At 37.3% G+C, this 21943-nt stretch overlaps 1 protein-coding gene across 4 annotated transcripts in view; it reads right to left on the reverse strand.

Annotated features, from left to right (window-relative positions):
* SLC6A15 (solute carrier family 6 member 15) overlaps positions 1–20756 on the reverse strand; it is a 48210-nt gene extending 27454 nt beyond the window's left edge. The window contains exons 1-3 of one of the 4 annotated variants that reach the window (XM_067697480.1): positions 20518–20756; positions 19865–19971; positions 107–573 (exon numbers count right to left, since the gene is read on the reverse strand). In XM_067697480.1, coding sequence (XP_067553581.1) covers positions 107–395 — 289 coding nt within the window. In that variant the 5' untranslated portion in view covers positions 396–573; positions 19865–19971; positions 20518–20756. Of the gene's footprint in view, positions 1–106; positions 574–19827; positions 20285–20517 lie in introns of those variants that run through there. The other 3 variants (XM_067697479.1, XM_067697481.1, XM_067697482.1) reach the window with 3 other exon arrangements.
* Positions 20757–21943: the final 1187 nt, after the last annotated feature.

Genomic DNA, 21943 nt, shown 5'->3' on the forward strand with positions numbered 1-21943 from the left:
TCTAAAATAGTGAAACTACAGCAACAACAGGGGCTATTTGACATAATCAACTGCAATTTGCTCAGCAATGTATCACTCAAAAAAAAAGCAGAAAACAGAAACTTACCACCCCCATTCTTCTGACAGAGGTATGGGAATCTCCACACGTTCCCTAATCCTACAGAAAATCCAACCTGGGCCAGGATGTATTGTAGTTTACTGTTCCAAGCTGGTCTTTCATCTTCGACTTCAGATCCTTCTTCAACATCTGTGTCTTTCTCTTCTTGGACGTCAACAATTAGTTCACTTTTCTTAAAGGCATCATCAGCTGAGTCTTCATTGGAAAGAAGGTCTTTGACAGACTCAATAACCTCATCATCTAATTCTCTTTTTACCACCTTGCTATTCTTAGGCATTGGAAAGTGCGGGCAGTGGTATTTTTTTAAATTCCCTTTTGGTAAGTTTGTTAATCCTTTTTAAAAATATGTTAGTTGATAGGAATAAAAGATGGAGGAGGATATCAAAGGAATCTTTGATTCAAGGTGATAAAGTCTTATGGATCCTGGATCTCTATGTCCAATATTCTGTGGGTACCTGTAAAATTTTAAGTTGAAAAACAGTAATATTTAATAAGGAAAAATATTTAAAATACCAAAGACCCTTTCTTATTAATTTTTAAGATGCAAACTCTTTCTACAGAGTGTAAAACATATGACTGTCCTTGACCTTTCAGAGCTTATTATTTCCAGAAGTATAAGAATTGTAAAGTACACAAGGGCTTCACACACATTTTCTTTTAGCTAACTTCTTCCTTCTTGCAAAAATCTACTTTGATCTCAGATATACCCCACTGCATAATGTTGACTCAGTTCATTCGTAAGTAAGTAGAATTTTGAGACCCTTTTTCTTAATTCTTCCTTTTTCCCCTCTCTGACTAAAGTACATCCCTTATTTTATTGCTGATAGAATTATATACACAATTGCATGCCATCCCTGTAAATCTGTCTTATACAGAATTTCATCTGTTGGCATGTTCATCTATTTATTCATTTGATATTAAGGGAAAAGACATTAAGGGATATATTGGGGGAGGGGAAATTTTGCCTCTTTCCCCTCTTAGTTCTTTTGGTTGGTGATTAAAATGACATAAGACAGATTCACAGGAGAAAAAAAGTTTATTATTTTCATACAGCAAATCCACATAAATATGAAGAATTCCAAAGACAACAAGGCAAGGTGAGATATATATATATTATTCTGGACTAAGAAGGAGGTAGGGATCTGAGGTTTTAAGGGGAAGTAAAATAATTCAAAGGAAGATAAAAGGAGTTGTTTGGTAAACAAATGTTTGCGGGTCATCCAAAGACAATAGGACGCAGAGAGGACTTTGATCAAATGGGCTTGGCTAGGTTCCTTCCTGTCTAGCACACCTAATACTTGACTATAGTTATCAGTGGTGATAGCTCCTTCCTGGGACAGGCCTCCTATCTTAAATTCTTTTAGGCAGTAAGGGAGGAATTCAAAGGTTCTTCCTGAGTCTTTTGGGCTTTCATTTTTTCAGCTCAAAGTAATCTGCATGCTGGAGTGGCACATCTTGTGGCAACGTACCCTGAATCCCATCAGACACAAACATTAATGAAACATACAATATCTGCTTTTAACGAGCTTATATCTACTATAGAGATAGGTGCATCCCAAATAACTGCACCACGCTGCACAATGTAAATGACCCAACATCCTTACAATAGGAGAGACCAGGAACGTTGGATACAAGTGAACTTAGAGTTGAGCAGAAATGGAGTGGGCCACAACAAACATAAGGAAAAACATAAACAGATTCAGGAAGTGGTAAAAATTTGTGATATTTGTGTGTACATTCTCTCAAACAACTCAAGAACAACACTGCCATCACCTTGGCATTTTCCCCTTTCTTCATTTCTGTTTGCATTATATCTCATCTCCTTTCTCTATTCAGATACAGACCAAGTAAGTACACAAGGCATATCTACGAACCAATGAGACTATTCTTTTTTTTAATTGAAGTAGAGCTGATTTACAATATTGTTTTAGTTTTAGGTGTACAGCACAGTTGTTTGCTTTGTTTTGTTTTTGCAGATTATATTCCATTATGGGTTATTATAAGATATTGGGTGTAATTCCCTGTGCTATACAGTAAATCCTGGTTGCTTATCTATTTTATGTATAGTAGTTTGTTAATCCCATATGCCTAATTTGTCCCTCCCCGACTCCCCTTTGGTAACCATAAGTTTGTTTTCTATGTTTGTGAGTTCGTTTCTCTTCTGTATTCATTTGTATTATTTTTCAGATTCCACATATAAGTCATATCATTTGGTGTTTGTCTTTCTCTGTCTGGCTTACTTCACTAAGCATAATATTCTCTAGGTCCATCCATGTTGCTGCAAATGGCAATATTTCATTCCTTTTTATAGCTGAGTAATATAGTGTGTGTGTGTGTGTGTGTGTGTGTGTGTGTGTGTGTGTGTGTATACCACGTCTTCTTAAGCCAATTGTCTGTTGATGGGCACTTGGGTTTCTTCCATGTCTTGGCTACTGTAAATAGTACTGCTTTAAACATTGGGTTCATGTATCTTGTCAAAGTAGAGTTTTCCATTTTTCTGGATATATACCCAGGAGTAGAATTACTGGATCATATGTTAGCTCTATTTTTAGTTTTTTTAAGGAACGTCAATACTGTTGTCTACAGTGGCTGCACTAATTTACATCCCCACCAACAGAGTACAAGGGTTCCCTTTTTTTCCACATCCTCTGCAACATTTATTTGTAGACTTTTTGATAATAGCCATTGTGTCCAGTATGAAGTTGTCTATTTTAAAAAGTGACTAAACATATGAGAGCTTCTCCTCAAAATTGGATCAGGAAGCTTTAAAAATGATATCCCAAGAATTCTATCATTCACTGCTAGAAAAAAAATGGAATTCTTTGACGGAACTGCTGTTAGATTTACATTAAAAGTCAGAGAAAGAGTCTGTCATACTTTATCTTATAATCTTAATGAAAAAGACAGGGTGCTGGGTAACGCAATGAAAAGAAAAATTCTTTAACTTAACCATATAACTATTCATCATTTTTAGGTTTGTATGTGTTTCATTGTTTCCAAAATTAAAATATATACTCTAAGAAAATACACTCATTAAGATCTGGTGAAGATTAACAGGAAGACTGTGAAGGAAAGTCTGAAAGAGAAGCATTCCCAAAATATTCTGAATAGTAGACATATCTCTGGAATAACTGAAAAACTTCTCATGGTGACTATTTTGAAGAGGCCAACACGGGTTGGATACAGAAATAGTTTCATGCAGTTAGGGATTATGTATGTTTAATTTGTACTATTTCCCCCTAGAGCTCAGTAATTATTAGTTGAATAGATGAATAAATATAACCACTGAAAAACTGAAATAAGCTAATTTTCCAAATAGTTTTTCCTGGAAGAAAACAACCTGACATATAAGAAATTGTGATTTGTGAGACATGAATTATCTAAAGGTCTACATTTTTTGGATCATCTAATGATAAACTGTTTGCATAATAACTTTACTGATACATGGATAAGAGCATTTGTTTTAATCTGACAAGCTTGGAGTTATGCCATAGCTCTTTTACTTAGTTGTGTAACTTCTCATAGTTATATGACTCTTAACTTAGTTTCCTCAATAGACATTGGTCTGTTACTCCTTTTGCTTTTTTCCATGCAAATAGAAAGGTAAGGAATGTATTGAAGTTTAAAGATATTACAGTAAAATCACCCACCATTTCATGAAGAAAAAATTTAAAAGACAGTGTTATTCATGAGTCTCCCTCAAATTAATTATCTGAAAATTGTTGTATTTCTTCTACAGATTTCTAGTCTTTGCAGGAAAAAAATTAAAAATAACATCTTTGGCCACTGTTGCATATTTTTTACATATCCAATGAATAATCATACATAGGATATCTTTTGGCATAGTTTAGTTTAAAAATTCCTGTCAGACTACCCAAAGTTCACATTCTTATGAAAAAAAAATCAATGTCTAATGGAAACAAAATTTAAATGCAACTTTCTATTTTAAATGCCTAAAATGTACTTAACTACATATACAGATTTATAATGCAATAATCTTAGGCAACCTTTACAAAATTTAAAACTTAAAAAGTGATGCTAAATATGTATTTGCATGCATTTAGAGTTCCTTTTCTATTATAAGCAAAAAAAAAGAAGTGATAGTACATTAATATTATCACAAGTAAAATCATTTACATTCTCTTATCTCACTTTGTTTCTCCCACCTCCTGCTCCTGTCTGGGATGGCTATAGGAAAATATTGGGTGGGGTTGCAGTAACATTGAAGTTTCCACAGTAACACGTACGTCTTGGGGGAAAATGTATAACTCTTCTTCAATAGGCCATAAGCTCTACTTGGAGAATGACATTATCTTACCAATCTCACATTCTCAATGTTTAAATTTGTCTGTCAAATAAATGAACTGAAGTATGACAGAATAATATTGTATAATAACTACAAGTATTTTACATTATTACACGTTTGGTTGTTTTTTCGTTTTTTGCCTTTTACCCCAAGTCCCTATATTTACTGAGTCAGAGGCATATCTTTCTTATATAGCTGCTGCATATAGCCAAAAGATATAAATGCAGTTTCTGAGTGGATTTGTAAAAACCTAGTATATGAGACAATTTGAAAGCCAAATTAATTTCAAAATTTTCAAGATCCAACTTTTCTGAAAGAGAAATTTTTTAGGAATGCCAAAAGCTTGCCTGAAGAACTTAGCCCGTAAAAGTATGCCATAAACAAAGATTTAAACGTGTAATCGACTATTGCCAAAAGTGTATTACTGTTACTACGAAGCAGGAATGTCCAGGGAGGATGTGAAGTAGTGGGTGATAAATTTTTCATATTCTACCGGTCACATGGGCAGTAGGATAATCAGAATCAATTAACTGCACAGTCCCTGCCAAGTTATCACCATCCACTCCTGGGAGAGTAAAGTTGGCAACAAGCTATCATATTGCTCTTCACCTGTACCTAGGAGTTGCGTTAGCTGTCCTCATCACTAACTGATAAGGGCCTCCTGTCTACAACGGAGTAACAGGTGAGAGCAGGGGTCAAGAAAATACTGCCCATGAATCTAATACAACCCACGGTCTGATTTTGTAAATAAAATTTTATTGGAACATAGTCATGCCCACACATTTACATATCTCCTATGGTTAATTTTGTGCTGCAACAACTGAATCACTTTGTATGGATTGCAAAACCTAAAATATTTACTATTGAAAAAATTTGACAACCACTGTTCCAGAGATTAAATCTGAATTGAAGATGCAGAGTGCCCCAGATCACTCCATCTATGTTTCATTTGCACGGCACTAATTTTTTTATTACATGGTGTGACAAGATAGACATCTCCCCATTCAAAAAGGAGATTATTTAGTAAGTAACTATGAGATTATGAGTAATTATGAGATTAATTGCTAAGAATGAAAAAGTTTTACATAGAAACAGGGAGATGGAGGGGTAGTAGTTGAGAGGGAAACAAAAGCAAAAGATAAATGTAGAATATATATCAGGAAACAGAATAGAATAAAACACAAAATACTAAAAGATAAAATAGCAGACTTTTGCTAAGACTTGTATTATTTAATAATAATAATAATGTAGAACGGTCAACACTGAGAAATTACTAGTATGGAGATTCCTAGGGATTTCAAGCAGAAGTAGAAAGGAGAAATAAGCCCAGGATATTCAATCACCTCTATAAAAACTAAGAGAAAAAAATACTTGATCTTCAGTTTTTATACTCAAGTACTTTGTATTCCAATTATAAATGTCGCAAATATTCTCATCCATAAAAGATCTGATGAGCCCTAATGGGGAGAAAGAGGGACAGGCTACATGATCATGAAATTTAGCCAATCGAGACAGAGACCCGTGTTAAACGACAGACGTGAACATTAATTTAAACAAGGAAATAAGGTTCAAAATCTATAAGAATTATGTTGAGGAGAAAAATATAAATTAAAATCCAAAGATAACCTGACTAACAAAATCAGGAATTTAAACGGGAGAAAGAAAGAAAGAAAGGTATGAGAACGTTCTCATCTTTCATAGCAGAAAGATGAGGATTAAACTGTAATGAGGATTAAATTGACAGTATCAATTTAGGATACAGTCTAAATATGAAACTCATAGTCCAAAAAAGGATAATGACCCCACTTCTTCATGTTTTTGTATAATCCTTCTTATTTACTTTTAATGAGATCTTGTAGGAATTAATATTTATTGCTGTGAAAAGATATGTGTTGGTGCCAAACATTTACTTATTTATTTATTTTTTTGGCTGCATTGGGTCTTCATTGCTGCGCGCAGGCTTTCTCTAGTTGTGGCGAGCAGGGGCTACTCTTTGTTGCAGTGCACTGGCTTCTCAATGCAGTGGCTTCTCTTGTTGCGGAGCATGGGCTCTAGGTGCGTGGGCTTCAGTAGTTGTGGCACGTGGGCTCAGTAGTTGTGGTTCGCAGGCTCTAGAGCGCAGGCTCAGTAGTTGTGGCCCACGGACTTAGTTGCTCTGCGGCATGTGGGATCTTACCGGACTAGAGCTCGAACCCATGTCCCCTGCATTGGCAGGTAGATTCTTAACCACTGTGCCACCAGGGAAGGCCATGGTGCCAAACATTTACATCTAGGTTCTAGAGACAGACTGAGTTCAAATCCAAACTCTATCACTTATGGTTTTATGACCTTGGCTAATTTACTTAGTTATCTAATAATAAAGTGCTTGGATAAACGCAAACACATTGAGAGTACTCAATATATGTTTCCTTTTTACTATGATTATCGCCCTCTTATATTTGTATTATATTACAACTTCATTCAATTAAGGATACTGTGAGTCCAGAGCCAATGCTACATGTTTCAGGTGTCTTAACACCAGTTTTTTATAAAACCAGTTTTCTATCTCTGCATAATAAATTACCTCAAAATTTAATAGCTTAGCAAACAAAAACTGTATTTGCTCATGATTTTGTGGATTAGCAATTTGAGCTAGGCTTAAATGGTCAGTTGTTTTGCTTCTCTTGACTTGGGTCACTTCTGCTCTGTAGTCACCTGTCAACTCGAGTAGAGGAGGATGGCCTAAGAGGGTCTCAAATCACATTCTGGCAGGGACAGCCTATCAGCCAGAGCACTCTGGTCCTCCTACACGTAGTCTCTCCAAAATGCTAGCTCCAGCTTGTTCACATTATAAGCTTAGAGTTCCAACTCTAGCCCAAAGGGGTAAGCCCAACACACAAGTGCTAGTAAAGCCTGTTTGTGTCACATTTGCTGATGTCTCACTGACCAAAGCAAGTCACACAGCTAAGTCCAGATGACCCAAGAGTAAATAAACTCCATGTTTTGATGGAAGGAACAACAGTCAATTTGCTAAAGGTATGAGTAGAGGGAAGAGAGAAATACTGCCACCATTTTTGAGAATAATCTGCATTTGTCCAGTTAGATTTCCTCTCCCTGGATTTTGAACCTTGAGGAGAAGAACAAAGAGATCAAAAAGTTGGCATCTCATTTAATTCCAAAGGGATTATGCCCAGGCTGTAACTACTACCATAGTCATGGATCCTGGATCCAGTTTTCAGAACTGTTTTCATTCTTGCCCTTTTCCATCTTATTGCCAAGCACCCCATTGTTTCTTTGAGTCCTTGCAACCCTGCCAATATTTCTTTTTTTTTTCCCTCATAGCCAGCATCAGTTTCTGCAGCTTGCAAAGAACCTTATTATACACCTATTATAAATGTAAACCAATTATAAATATAAAACAATTGGTGTCTTCCCATTTATCTATTCTATATAGGGAGTTACATACATTAAAAATGTTGAAAATGTTACATTATTTAAATTTGGACTTATCCTTATTTTTCTCATTCTCCCATTTTTGTATTGCTTTAATATCTTCATGAGTAACTTTTCAGAAAAAAAAATCTATTTTAAACACTTAAAGCTAGATTCAAAACCTTTTAAAATCAACATAATAAAATTTTAACTTGTGGTTCTCAAGCCTAACTATTTTTAATGTGTTTTTCCTTTCTTAAGATTGTTTCATTGCCTCTCCACATAAATTTTGAAATCAGCTTGTCAGTTTCTACCCAAAATAAAACAGTCTGCTGGAATTTTGAATGGGATTACATTGATTCTATAGACCCATTTGTGGAGCACTCACATCTTAAAAAATTGAGTTTTCCAATCTATGAACTTGGTATATCTTTCCATTTATTTGTATCTGCTTTAATTTCTCTCCAGAAAAAAGTGATTTTTTAAAATACAAGCTATATACCCTGCAACAATGCTAAATCAAGTTGTTATTTTTAAAGATTCCTTAGGATTTTTATATAGACAATATGTCATTGGTAAATAAAGATAGTTTAGCTTTCTCTAATTGTTTGCCTTTAATTTCTCTTTCTTGAGTTATTTTCTGGCTAGGACATCCACCAAAATTTTGAACAGAAGTGTTAAGAGCATATTTCTTCATCTATGCCCCAATGTTAGTGGGGAAGTACTCAATATTTTACTTTTAGGTACAATGTTAGTTATGGGTTTTTTCATCAGGTCCTTTTATCTGTTTAGAAGTTTCTTTTATTCCTAGTTCAGTGATTTTTTTTTTGAATCATGAATACCTGTTGAATTTTGTCACATAATTTCCTGCTTTTATTAAGATAATCACATAACTTCTTAATCTGTTAATATAGAGTATTATATTGATTGATTGGTTTTGTATCTTTTATTATGGGATAAACCCCACTTACTCTAGATGTATTACCCTTTTAATATATCACTGAATTTATTTGCTAATATTTTGGTAAGGATTTTTTTCAACTATATTCATGGGAACATGGATCTGTAAAATTTTTTTTCTTATATTTTACTTCTCTGGTTTTGGTGGACTCCTTAATAGAGTTCTGAAATGGCCTCTCTTTTATTTTCTGAGAGACTCTATGTAGGATTGGTTTTATTTCTTCCTAAAATGTTTGGCAGCATTCACCAATAAAGCCATCTGGGCCTGGAGTTTTCTTTTATGGAATATTTTCAATTAAAAATTCAATTTATTTTATTGATATACAGCTACTTAGGTTTTCTTTTTCTTGCTGTGTTAGTTTTGGTAAGTTGTGCTTTTCAAGGAATTTATATCATCTAAATTGTCAAATTTATTGGCACAAAGTGATTCATAATAGTCCCTAGTGTTTTTTAACACCTGCAGGTTTTTAGTCTTATCTCATTTTTTATCCCTGCTATTGGTAATAGGTGTTTTCTCTGCTTTTGTCTTGATTATTCTTGCTAAAAATTTCACTATAGAGTTAACTCAAAATAGAAAGAATTCACTATAGAATTAACAAGAGTTCTTACTCCATCTTTCCAGACTTTTAAACTACTATTGTTACAACATCTTTTGAAATTATGTTATATTAGACGTTAATAAATGTTTCCAGTGAAAATATGCAAAACCCTAAAATAGCAGGCAGACACTTGCATCTTAGATATGAGAGATGACTCAAACAGACATGCCTGTGCTGGCTAATTACTAGCATTTTCCACAATCTTAATATTCTATAATAAAGAACTAGAACAACAGTAAATTATCTCCCTGACTTGGACAAATTCAAATTTTACTGAATAAAGTTTTCTTTAAATATGAACCAATTCTGAACATTGAATCTGAAATTCATTGTGAATTCAAATGAAATATATTTTTTCATAGTCTAATGTATAAGGTAAAAAGTAAAGACTATTTGAACAAAAATAAAATGTTGAACCATATTGAAATACCCAAGGAAAAAAAGGCACATGTTAAGAAGTTTATAGTTATGAAATAATCACCATAGAAAAAGACAAAATTTGGTAACATAATGAAATAATGATTTTAACAAATAATACAAAAAATATTCAACCATATAGAATTCCACCTAAGCATTTATTTTGCAAATTATATCTCTTTATATAAAATGTCTGCATTAAGCAAAAAGATAACAAAAAAAATCACAGAATCAATCAAAAGGAGGAGAACATTTTTACAAGTGAAATACAAAGTCACAACTTACACTTGGTAACATACGTTTTGCCCAAAAATGTGGACTATAACACATCTATCAGAATGGCTAAAATAAATAGATAAATAAATAAATAAATAAATAATGACACCAAAAGTTGGTGAGGATGTGAAGAAACTAGATCAATCATACATTGCTGATAGAAATGTAAAATAGTATAGCCACTCTAAAAAATAGTTGGCAGTTACTTTTAACACTAATAATAGAGTTACCATTGTGACCATCATTTTGCACTCTTAGGCATATATCCCAGAGAAATAAAAACTTATTTTCAAGCAGAAACTTGTACATAGATGTTCATAAAAGCTTTATTCATAATAGCCCCAAACTGAAAACTACCCAAACGTCCTTCAATGGGTGAATGGTTAAACAAACCAGAGTACGTCCATATCATGCAATATCAGCCATAAAAAGGAAAGAACTATTGATACATGCAACAACCTGGATAAACTTTAAGGGAATGATGCTAAATGGGGGAGAGAAAGCCAGTTTGAAAAGGATACATATTTCATGATTCCATTTATATTACATTTGTGAAATTAGATAATGACATAGATGAACCACAGAACAGTGGTTGCTAGGAGTTATGGTACAGAAGGACAGGTGGGTGTGCTATAAAAAGGTAGCACAGGAGAATCTCGTGCTACAGGAGAATCTCGTGTGGTTCTCGTGGAGAACCACAGGAGATGGTTACCATTTAGTATCTTCATTGTGATAAGGGTTGCATGAGGCTATACATGTGATAAAATTGCAAAGAACAATACATACATACACACACATACAGAAAAAATGACTGCATAATCTGGAAAAGCTCTATGAATTTTGCCAATATCAATATGCTGGTTTTGATATTGTACTGTATTTTTATATAAGATTATAAAGTGGGGGAGGCTAAGCGAAGGTTACCCAGGACCTCCCTTTGCACCTTCTTGTGAGCTTGCAATTATTTCAAAGTTAATTATAATTATACAGCAATTCCCAGAAATTGAAATGTATTTTAGTTGACTTCTATAAACCAAGGACAGATCTTAAATTTTATTTAACTAAGTCTTTCAAAAGGCCTTTTAAACATTTTGAAAATATACAAAAAGTCTTTTAAACATTTAAAATTTTATTGAGAACACCTCAGATTTAGGCACTGTATTCATTTCCTGAGGGTGCTGTAACAAATTCAGATTTAGTGGCTTGAAACAACAGAAATCTGATCTTTCAAAACTCTGGAAGCCAGAGATTTGAAATCTGTTTCAGTGAACCAAAATCAAGGTGTTGTCAGGTCTGCAGTCCCTCAGGAGGCCCTAGGGGAAAGTCTGTTCTTCGCCTCTTCTAGCTTCTGGGGCTGCCGGTGTTCCTTCACTCATAGCCGCATCACTCCAGTCCATACCTCCATAGTCACATTGCCTCCTCCTCTTCTATGTGTGTCTAGTCTCCTCTGCCTCTTTCATATAAGGACATCTGAGATAGCATGGCATATAGGGCCCACCTGGACATTCTAGGATAACCTCTTCATCTGAAGATAATTTCTGCAACAAGTCTTTTTCCAACTAAGGTAACAGTCACAAGTGCTAGGAATTAAGAGGTAGACAAATCTTCAGGAGCTATTATTAGCCTCCTGCAGGCACATTCTATTGTATTACACTTATTTATATATTTGTATTATCATGCCTTATGGAAAAAATGAATTTGAAAGCATTCAACATGCTTCATTGTCATCATCATAGAATGTCAAGTATGATCTCTCTTAGATGTTTCCTACAATAGATAGCAAACACAAATGTTAACAATTCTTCCCAATGCTGTATTATCCCTGTTACTCATCTCATTAATAAGATGGAGTCTATTTCCCCTTCTTTTGATTCTGGGCTGGCCTTGAACTTCTTTGACCATTAGAATGCAGAAGTGACACTATGCAAATGTCACTAGGCCTCAGGAAGCCTGGCAGTTTCTGCTTTGACTCTTTTGGAAGCCAGACACAATATAAAAAATGTCCACCTGCTCTGTTAGAAATCCCACATGGAAAGTGAGAGAGACACTCTATCAGCCACCAGCTGTACCAGCCATCTGAGCGAAACCCACAGGAACAAGAACAAAGATGTTGACATTCTAGCCCCAGTTGAATAGCCAGCTAATACCAACTAGAAATATCAACTAGAACAGATGAAGCACCTAGCTGAGCCCAACCAACACAGAGGATAATGAAAAATAATAAATCATTATTGTTTAAAGTCACTACAATCCCAGGAAGGTAACAGAGGGTGAATGCTTCAATATAACATTGTTTCAAACCTACTAAAAAAAAAAACAAAAAATGGATAGTTTGTTATGTAGCATATGTACTAACTACCTAATGGGGGAGAGAAATTGAATAGTCACTGAATTTAGCTGAAAGTAAAAATACTTAATTAAATTTGAAATATTGTCCAAGGAACCATTCACAGTGGGGCTAGACCTGTGTAAAAAAAGGTGTGGTTTAGGTTTTTAAATCCATGCAGTGATTCTCTTGTAACCACAAGATAAATATTAGCCTTGAAAGACACGTTTAGTTACCCTAATGTAAAGCTCCATAAGGTCGATTTTACGCTTTTGTATATCATTTTATATATCAGAAATGAAACAAGGATTATAAGAAAACCTGCAGACATCAAAATGACCATAAAGAAATACTAGCAAAAACTCTACACACGTAAATCTTGACAACTTAGTTGAAATAGGCTAATTCCTTGAAAAACACAAACTACCACAACTTACCCAACATAAAACAGGTCATTTAATATCCATATAACTATTTAGAAACATGAATGCATTATTTTAAAACTCTCACAAAAGAAATCTCCAGGCCCAGATGGTTTCACTGGAGAATCCCACCTAACATTTAAGAAACAATTAACACCAACTCTGCACAATCTCTTCCAGACAATAGAAGATGATAGAACACTTCGCAGTTCATTTTATTAAGTCAGTATTACTCTGAATCCAAAACCATACAAAGATAGTACCAGAATAAAACAAACAAAAAACTATATATCTATATCTTTTGTGAATAAAGACAAAAACTTCCTTAACACAATATTAGAAAACAGAATTCAGTGCTATATAATAAGAATTGTACCCCATGACCAAGTGGGTCTTATTCTAGGTACACAGGCTTGTTCAGTATTCAAAAACGAATAATGTAATATTTTCCCTGAAGCTCAGGAACAAGACAAGAATGTCTATTCACATACTTTTATTCAGTGTAGTACTGGAAGTTCTAGCCAGGGCAGTAAGGCAAGAAAAGGAAATATAAGGCATATAGATTGGAAAGGAAGAAAGAAAATTTTCCATATGTGCAGACATCCTGATTGTCTATATTGAAAATACCAAGGAATCTACAAAATATGAACAGTACTTTTATATTGAATACTTCAACTGATGAAAGAAATCTAAGAAGATCTAAATATATGGACAGACATACCATGTTCACGGACTGAAAGACTCAACACAGTAAATATGTCAATTCTCCCTAAATTGGTATACAGGTTTAAGACAATTCCTATAAAATCCCAGCAAAAATTTTTGTAGATATAGATTATTCTAAATTTATATAAAATGTCAAAAAACTAAGATAGCTACAACAATTTCAAAATGGAAGAATGAAGTAGGAGGAATCTTTCTACCTTATTTGAAGACTTATATAGTTACAGTGATAAAGACTGTGTGAGGTTGACAGAAGGACAGACAAATAGATCAATGAAACAGAAGAGAGTACCCATAAGTAGGTCCACACAAATACATCCAACTGATTTTTGACAAAGGTGCAAAAGCAATTTCAGTAGAGAAAGGATAGCCCTTTCAACAAATAGCTCTGGAACAATTGGGCATTCCCAAGCAAATATAGCCTGGACCTAAATTTCATACCTTATACAAAAACAACTCAAAATGAATCATGGACTTAAATGTAAAACATCAAACTATAAACCTTTTAAAAAGAAATCATCAGAAAAAATTTTGAGATCTAGAGCTAAGCAAAGAATTCTTAGACATGAAACCAAAAGCAGAACCCATCAAAGCGAAAATTGGTAAAATGGACTTCAAAATTTAAAAATTTGCTCTGTGAAAGAACCTATTAAGTGGATGAAAAAAATAAGCTAAAGACTGGGAGAAAACATTTGCAGACCACAGCCCCAAGAAAAAAAAAACAGTATTTAGGATCTATAAGAACTCATAAACATCATCAATTAAAAATAATTTAGAAAATGGACAAAGGACATAAAGGGACATTTCACTGAATATGATGTCTGGATGGCAAATGAGCACATGAAATGAGGTTTGACATTATCAGCCATTAGCAATGGTAACTAAAACTACAATGCGATGTCACTACATACTTATCGGGATGGCTAAAATAGAAAGACAACCAAATTCTGGCAAGGATATGGAGAAAACTGGATCATTCAAACATTGCTGGTGAGAATGTAAAATGGTACAGCTCTCCAGAAAACAAAACATGCAACTACCATATAATCCAGCAATTGCCCTCCTGGGCATGTATGCTGTAGAAATGAAAATTTCGCTTCCATAAAACCTGTAAACAAGTTTCTATAGCAGCTTTATTCATAACAACCCTAAACTGGAAAGAACTCAGGTGTCATTCAATGGGTGAATGGTTAAACAGACTCTGGTAAATCCATACCATGGAGTACTACTCAGAAATAAAAACAAGCCACTAATACACACAACAGCTTAGATGAATCTATAGACAATTATGCTGAGTGGAAAAAGCCAATGCCAAAAGGTTGCACATTATATGATTCTACTTACATAACATTCTTAAAAAGACAAAACAACAAACATGAATAATAGGTTAGTGGTCACCACGATTTAAGGAGAGGCTGGGGACAGGACTGAAGTGGTTGTGCTTATGAAAGGGCCACACAGGGATCCTTATAGTGATGGAACTCTGTAACTTTGCTTTATCAATGTCAGTATTCTGATTATGATGTCATAGTATAGATTTGCAAAAGGTTACACTTGCAGAAAACTGCATAGAGGGCATGCAAGAACTCTGTGTTATTTCTTATAATTATATATTATCTTATATAATTATTTCTTAACAACTTCATATGAATCTATAACATCTCAAATTTTTTTTAAAAAAAACCTTAGTCAACTCACTAAAAAATGTGCATTTTTATGCTGATATAACCAGTTAATTTTAGTGAATCCACTAAATCTCATCTGCTGTTCTAATACAATTTTATTACTAAGAATATTCGATGTAGGAAACTTTCCTATAAATTCAGAAACTACAAAAATCATGGACCCAAAAGATCCATTGATTTTTTTTTTTTTTTTTTCGGTACGTGGGCCTCTCACTGTTGTGGCCTCTCCCGTTGCGGAGTACAGGCTCTGTACGCGCAGGCTCAGCGGCCATGGCTCACAGGCCCAGCGGCTCCGCGGCATGTGGGATCTTTCCAGACCGGGGCACGAACCCGTGTCCCCTGCATCGGCAGGCGGACTCTCAACCACTGCACCACCAGGGAAGCCCCTCCATTGACTTTTATACCTTACTCATTTGATGGCATCTGATGCCTGGCTACTGTTCTCTCAAGAGTACTTTTTATATACTACTGTTTTCACTTTAGAATATGTTTAAATTTATATTTAGAATAAATAATACAGTAATATGGGGGTATAGAGTGAAAAATATCTTCCCACTCTTTCCCCAGCACATCTAATCCCACCCCTATCTCTCTATAAGTCACCAAAGTCCTCCACAGATATTTGGTATATATTCAAGCTAATATGTATGTTCAGGCTAATATGTGTTTTCTTTCCACCTTCCCAACCTTTTTCTTTTTACACCACTGTTACTATATACTATATGAAACATAATTCTGCATCTTGGTTTTTCACTTTAAAAATCTTTAAAACCTTTTGCTCTCAATACAATATTGTGTTTTTTTAAATGATCGTATGGGTATGTCATATATTACTGTGTTTTTTAAAATGATTGTATGAGTATGTCATATATCGGTCATTTCTGACACTTTGCTTCAATGTTCAAGCAACTCACTTTGTATATCTGACATTTACATATCTGTAGAATAAATTCCTAGAAGCGGAACTGCTTGATCAAAAGTTATGTGCTTTTATAATTTTGGTAAATATTGACAAATGACCCTTTATAAAAGCTGTCTCAATTTGTACTACCACAAGCAAAGTATGAAAGTGCCTGGTTCCCTCTGCCTTCTTCAATACAGTGAGCGATATATTTTTTTAAAATCTTTATTGGAGTATAATTGCTTTACAATGTCGTGTTAGTTGCTGCTATATAACAAAGTGAACCAGCTATATGTATACATATATCCCCATATCCCTTCCCTCTTGCATCTCCCTCCCACCCTCCCTATTCAACCCCTCTAGGTGGACACAAAGCACCGAGCTGATCTCCCTGTGCTATGCGGCTGCTTCCCACTAGCTGTCTGTTTTACATTTGGTAGTGTATATATGTCCATGCCACTCTCTCACTTCGTCACAGCTTACCCTTCCCCCTCCCCGTGTCCTCAAGTCCATTCTCTACATCGTCTGCGTCTTTATCAGTGAGTAATATTTTTGATCTTTGCCAATCTGATTGATAGGTGAAGAAGCTCCCAGGTTAAGCATTCTGTTCAAAGATAACAATCAATTAATCTTATGTGAAAGGATACCTTAGCGCGTCAATCACAAGGAAATAAACTGAACTTCGAGACTGAAAACAGCTCTCTCCTCTATCAAGTGGTACCGTGCATTTAATACCACCCTGTAGCCCAGTCTCTAGGGTTTGCTGTTCACCAAGAAATATGAGACAATCATTACTGGTCAAAGTTAATGTATAAGCAGATAAATTTGTTTATTAAAAAATTATTTACTCAATATATCCAGAAGAGTAGTTAGGACTTGTTTTAATTTATAGGGCAAACTGGAAATAAATCTAAAGATGCCTGCTATGTAACCTTGAATGCTTTCACGCATCAGACTACACCCATGGATTTTTGTTAATAATGCAATCTGCTCAGAAACTATTTTAAAATCGACTCTGCATAGGAATATATTATTACAGCCAATCATGCATATGTATGCAGTAATAAAGGGGTTAACACGCTCTCCAAAGGAAGTTGAGAAGTAAATTGAGAAGTAAAAGCTTTCTGTGCTTTTGATCACCAACAGTCTCTTTCAGGTCTATCATTCTAAGTCAATGATTTTTTAATTACCTGGATGATAACCCCAGAGTTCAAAGGAATGCAAAATTCTTACCAATTAAAACAAAAGTTTTGTCATGACAGGACAAGCATATTTTCTAACATGTACAAAATAAAATTTGAACTGTGATCACTGGGTAAACTAACGCTTATCAAGTTTAGGTTTTAGTAATTATTCTAACTTATTTTAAAATTTCAACTACTGACAACTAAGCATCTCACCTGATTATTGGTATCTCAAACAGCTATGATCCAATTTAAAAATTCTTTACTATTTGCTATGGTTTGAATGTTTGTGTCCTCCCCCCATCCCATATATGTTGAAATTCTAACCCCAAAGTGATGGTATTAGAAGTTGAGGCTTTGGGGGGTTAATATGAGATGCTAGAGAACTAACTAGCCCCTTCGACCACGTGAGAACACAGTGAGAAAGCACCCCCTATGAACCGGGAAGCAGACTCCCACCAGACACGGAATCTGCTGGCACCTTGATCTTGGACCAGCCTCCAGAAGTGTGAGAAATACATTTCTGTTCATTATAATCCACCCAGTTTATGGTAATTTGTTATAGCAACCTGAACTAGACTGAGATAGTATTTCTTATTTACTTTATTAATTGGATAACAGAGCACTTATTTCCTAAAAACATGTGAACATCTTTCTTAACGCCATTAAAATACAATATCTTGAGTTACATATATTGGAATATAAAGTAATTCTTGAATCAAATATATAACGTGCAATCAGAAAAAGAAAACTTGTCAACAAATGATGACATTCTCTTCCTTTCACAACAACATTAATTCCTATCTTTCTGCAAAAAAAGAATACACTGAATTTTCTTTTCATTTGGAGGAAAATGATCAACGAATTCAGTAATATACTGATAATATATTTTAAGCTAACAAATATACATGGATCGCTGGTCATGTAAGACACAAAGCCCACTCATTTTCGCAAAAATACAATAGACAATTTTGATGGTTGAATACTCCGAATTTAGTGAGAGAAATACACACACTCTTCGGTCCATCATCAAGTATTTATTAAATACCTACTACAAGTCAAATCCAATACTATGCGTTGAAGACAGAAGCAGGAGTGTATCTCAGCAGCATTCTTGCGGAACTGAGGCTGGGTGGGGTAAGGAGCTCTTCACGGGGTTGTTCGTCAGAGAATGATATTTCTTAAAGCAAACACATTGTTCCCTGTGTTTCGGGAAAGCAACCAGGCAATGACAGGTATAAAACAGCTTTAAAAACGGGGAGACGAGAAGCCCAAATGTAGCACAGAACGCAAACGCTTCGGTCCTCTTGTGTTTCTGGGCAGTGGACCAAACAAACGGTGCAGACTGAGACTGGGTCTACCTTTAAGACCTGGAGGGGAAACGGCCGGCCTAGGGGAAACGGTCGCAGTCTCATTTGCATAAGCACCCAAACACTGCTGACGTCACGGCGCCCAGTGCGGACCCCGCCCCTTCTTACTCCACTGTTTCCCCGCTAGGGAAGAGAACGGAAAGCGGAAAGAAGAGCTCAGCACCGGAGAGCGCGAACCTGTGGGCTTCCCTCTCCGCGAACGAGCAGCAAACGCCGCTTTTCCGCTTAACGGAAAAGCATTCCAGCCACTGCGGCCTCTGAGACCGGGTAGGTCATAACTGTCCCCAGGACAGCTCGAGCGTTTTTAATCCATTCGTATTTATAAGGCGCGTTACTGACTGAAAGTCTACCTCTATACTCAAAACGGTCCTCTACCCAGGCCACGCACAAACGAGCCGAGTTCATGAAACGTAGAAACGGTCTCCCATCCTCTCCTTAAAATCCCGGCGCCAACACCCTCACCACCACATCCTCAAATCCCTGGATGCGCAGAAACACACAGGCTGTGCTTTCTCCGAGAGCCGCGTGCCTTGTGCGGGAGAAAGGCCCACTTCAGGACCATTTAACGCAGGATACCTCAGGCAAAAGGGAACTGGGGTCACGTGAAAACACACCGCCTTGGGCAGTCGCCTTCGGCAGTTGCAAAAGCAACCAGAAGCGAACGAGGAATGAGGTTGGCTCCTCTCCCCGCCCCACCCTAACCTGTACGAGGATCAGCTTCCAACTCACCGAGAGCCCTGGAAGCATCTCTCTCCGTCCCGACCCTGGCAACTTTCCGACTTGCCGCAGGCGGACCCCGCCCTTCGGCCAACCCTGACTGGACTTGGAAACGACTAGTCTTTCGGGGATGCTGTGGTCACGGCAGGAAGGAAGAAGGATGGCGGCACGTTTCGACCCATGTGCTTCCCGTTACACACCGCTTCTAGGCCCCCCGATTGTGCACAGGTGCAGGACGCAGAGCCCGAAGGGTCGCCCGCTGAGCCCAGCTTCGCCCTCCTGGGTTTCTGGAGCCGCCCTACCTCCCCTCACCCCCGGACACAGCCTGAGCCCTTCCCGGGATCCATCCATCAATTCCGCTCCCTTCCCCGGCCCCGAGCTCCAGGGTGCCTCACGGTGAGCCCCACCCTACCTACACCGTGTCCTTAGCGGTAGAAGCGTGTCCTCACCGTCAGGGTGTCTTGGCCGGCGCCTCTTGCTGTGTCCACGTCCCGACAGTAGCAGCAGTGGCCAAGGGGTCGGGTCCAGGTGACTGACCGAGGCCGCGGGGAGCTGTCTGCAGAGAAGCAGCTGCTGAGGGCGGGCGGGCCCTGGGGCAGGGTGCAGGGAGTCTCTGCCCTGCGGGCTGGCAGGGGACTACTCCTGAGCGCCTGTGTGTCCGCCAGGCGAAGAGCACGAGATGCAGGCGCGCGGGTGCGTGCGCGCGCGGGTGTGTGTCAGTGTGTGAGTGAGGGTGTGACGGAGGCGCCCACGTGCCCGGCCCGCCAGAGCTGCGGCCGCCAACAGGCTGCGGGGGAGGGGGAGGCTGCGGGCGCCTGGGGGACGCGAGCCAGGTCTCCAGGCCCGGCGCCGCACCTCCCCGCCCCGCCGCCCCTTGACGCAGAGGCCGCTGCGACTGCCTCGCTGCGTCCTCCCTGCGCTCCCGGGGGGGGGACGGGAGGGACTCCGGGAAGCCGACTTCAGAGCAAAACAAAACAAATCCCCCCGCGCCATCCCGTACTCCCCCAACCTACGCAACCGAAAGGATGGGCATCACTTGCCCGCCCCCACCACTGCCACCCCGCCTTTGTCCCAGCCGGAATAACAATAGAAATGGTCCTACCTTACACCCTTTGAATATTTTCCGAACGTCGGGGACCGAACTAGAAGCAGTGAATGACCCAGAGAACACTCTTCCCTAGCTTTCTTTCCCAGCCTGCCATTTACATCTCTCGCAAAAGGAAAGCACTCTGGGCATTTGCTTCTCCATCAAACGGTGGCCTGATAGCGCTCAGTGATTCTGGCCAAATGATGAAAGGCTCTTTTAAGGAGCCAGTCCTCACCCTATGTTGGTCCCTTAGCATCCCACTCGTCTCCAAGGGGTCTTATTACAAAATGAAGCCTGACTCACCTCTTGTAGCAATGAAGACATACTCATTAAGCCACGTGGAGAATTCCTTAAAATATACATCACGGAGCACAAAAGCTTAGCCTACTTTTGAAAATGGCTGAATCTTCCCCCAAACAGGGCATATGCTCTAGAGATTAAATTTTATGTCCTTGAAACTTTAAAAGAAATGCAAAATGAACGTAAAATATGTTATAGCAGAAAGGCTTAGTGACTTGGTGAAGGACGTTTTCACTTCTAGATGATTGATATTACCATTAAAAAAATACCTTTGTGCACTTTTAGGCCTTCCAACAATCCCTCAGATTTTGACGGTTTGTATCCAATTAAGACTGAATTAAATAATAAGGCCATTGCAGACAGGTTTTTCATGCAGTGAAAAATCTCCTGGAAAGAAATCACAAGACCTAAATTTCAGGTCAGAACATTGCTACTAATCCCCAGCTTTTAATGCAGCCAAGAGAGCTTTTTCTCAGTCTCTTCCAAACCCACCTTTAAAAAAAATTTTTTTAAGAAAAAATTAAATTAGATTTGATCCTCTGGATGCCCTTCTCCTGGCATGGGTAAATAAATACTCTGATAGATGCCCCACAGGAAAAGCTAAAAACAGTTACAATAAAAGTCTTACAGAACATCTTGTCTAATTTACTTTTACTTCACGTATTTGTGACAGGCAAATATTTATGTTAATATATATCATTTTATATATATTGAAATTGAAACATAGTACAAATAATACCAATAACAACTGAGGAGAATTTAAGAAAATAAGTAGAGCTCTGTCCTCCATAATCAGGATTAGGCTTATCTGTGGGAAACCAAGTTTTCTGTATGCTTGCAGGAATTGTTTATAGTAGTACCAGGAAGGCCTTCTGGCCTACCAGTATTCCCCCCTCACACTTTTTCACTGATGTGTGACACCTGTCTCAAATGCATGTACAAAGGTACAAGTGACAAATATTTGTGGAGTAATGCCCTCAAAAATGATCGATACAATTTATGTCTTGATGCCAATGAGGAAAAATAAGATAAAGTAGCTACTGAGTTGCCCCCTAAGCACCTGGGGCTTTAAAATCGTTTATTTAATCTTCTCAACTAATTAATGATGCGATTTTCCTAAGTTAGAGATTAGATAGAGGTG

The sequence above is a fragment of the Pseudorca crassidens genome, chromosome 11 (assembly GCF_039906515.1).
Source record: "Pseudorca crassidens isolate mPseCra1 chromosome 11, mPseCra1.hap1, whole genome shotgun sequence".
NCBI lineage: Eukaryota > Metazoa > Chordata > Mammalia > Artiodactyla > Delphinidae > Pseudorca > Pseudorca crassidens.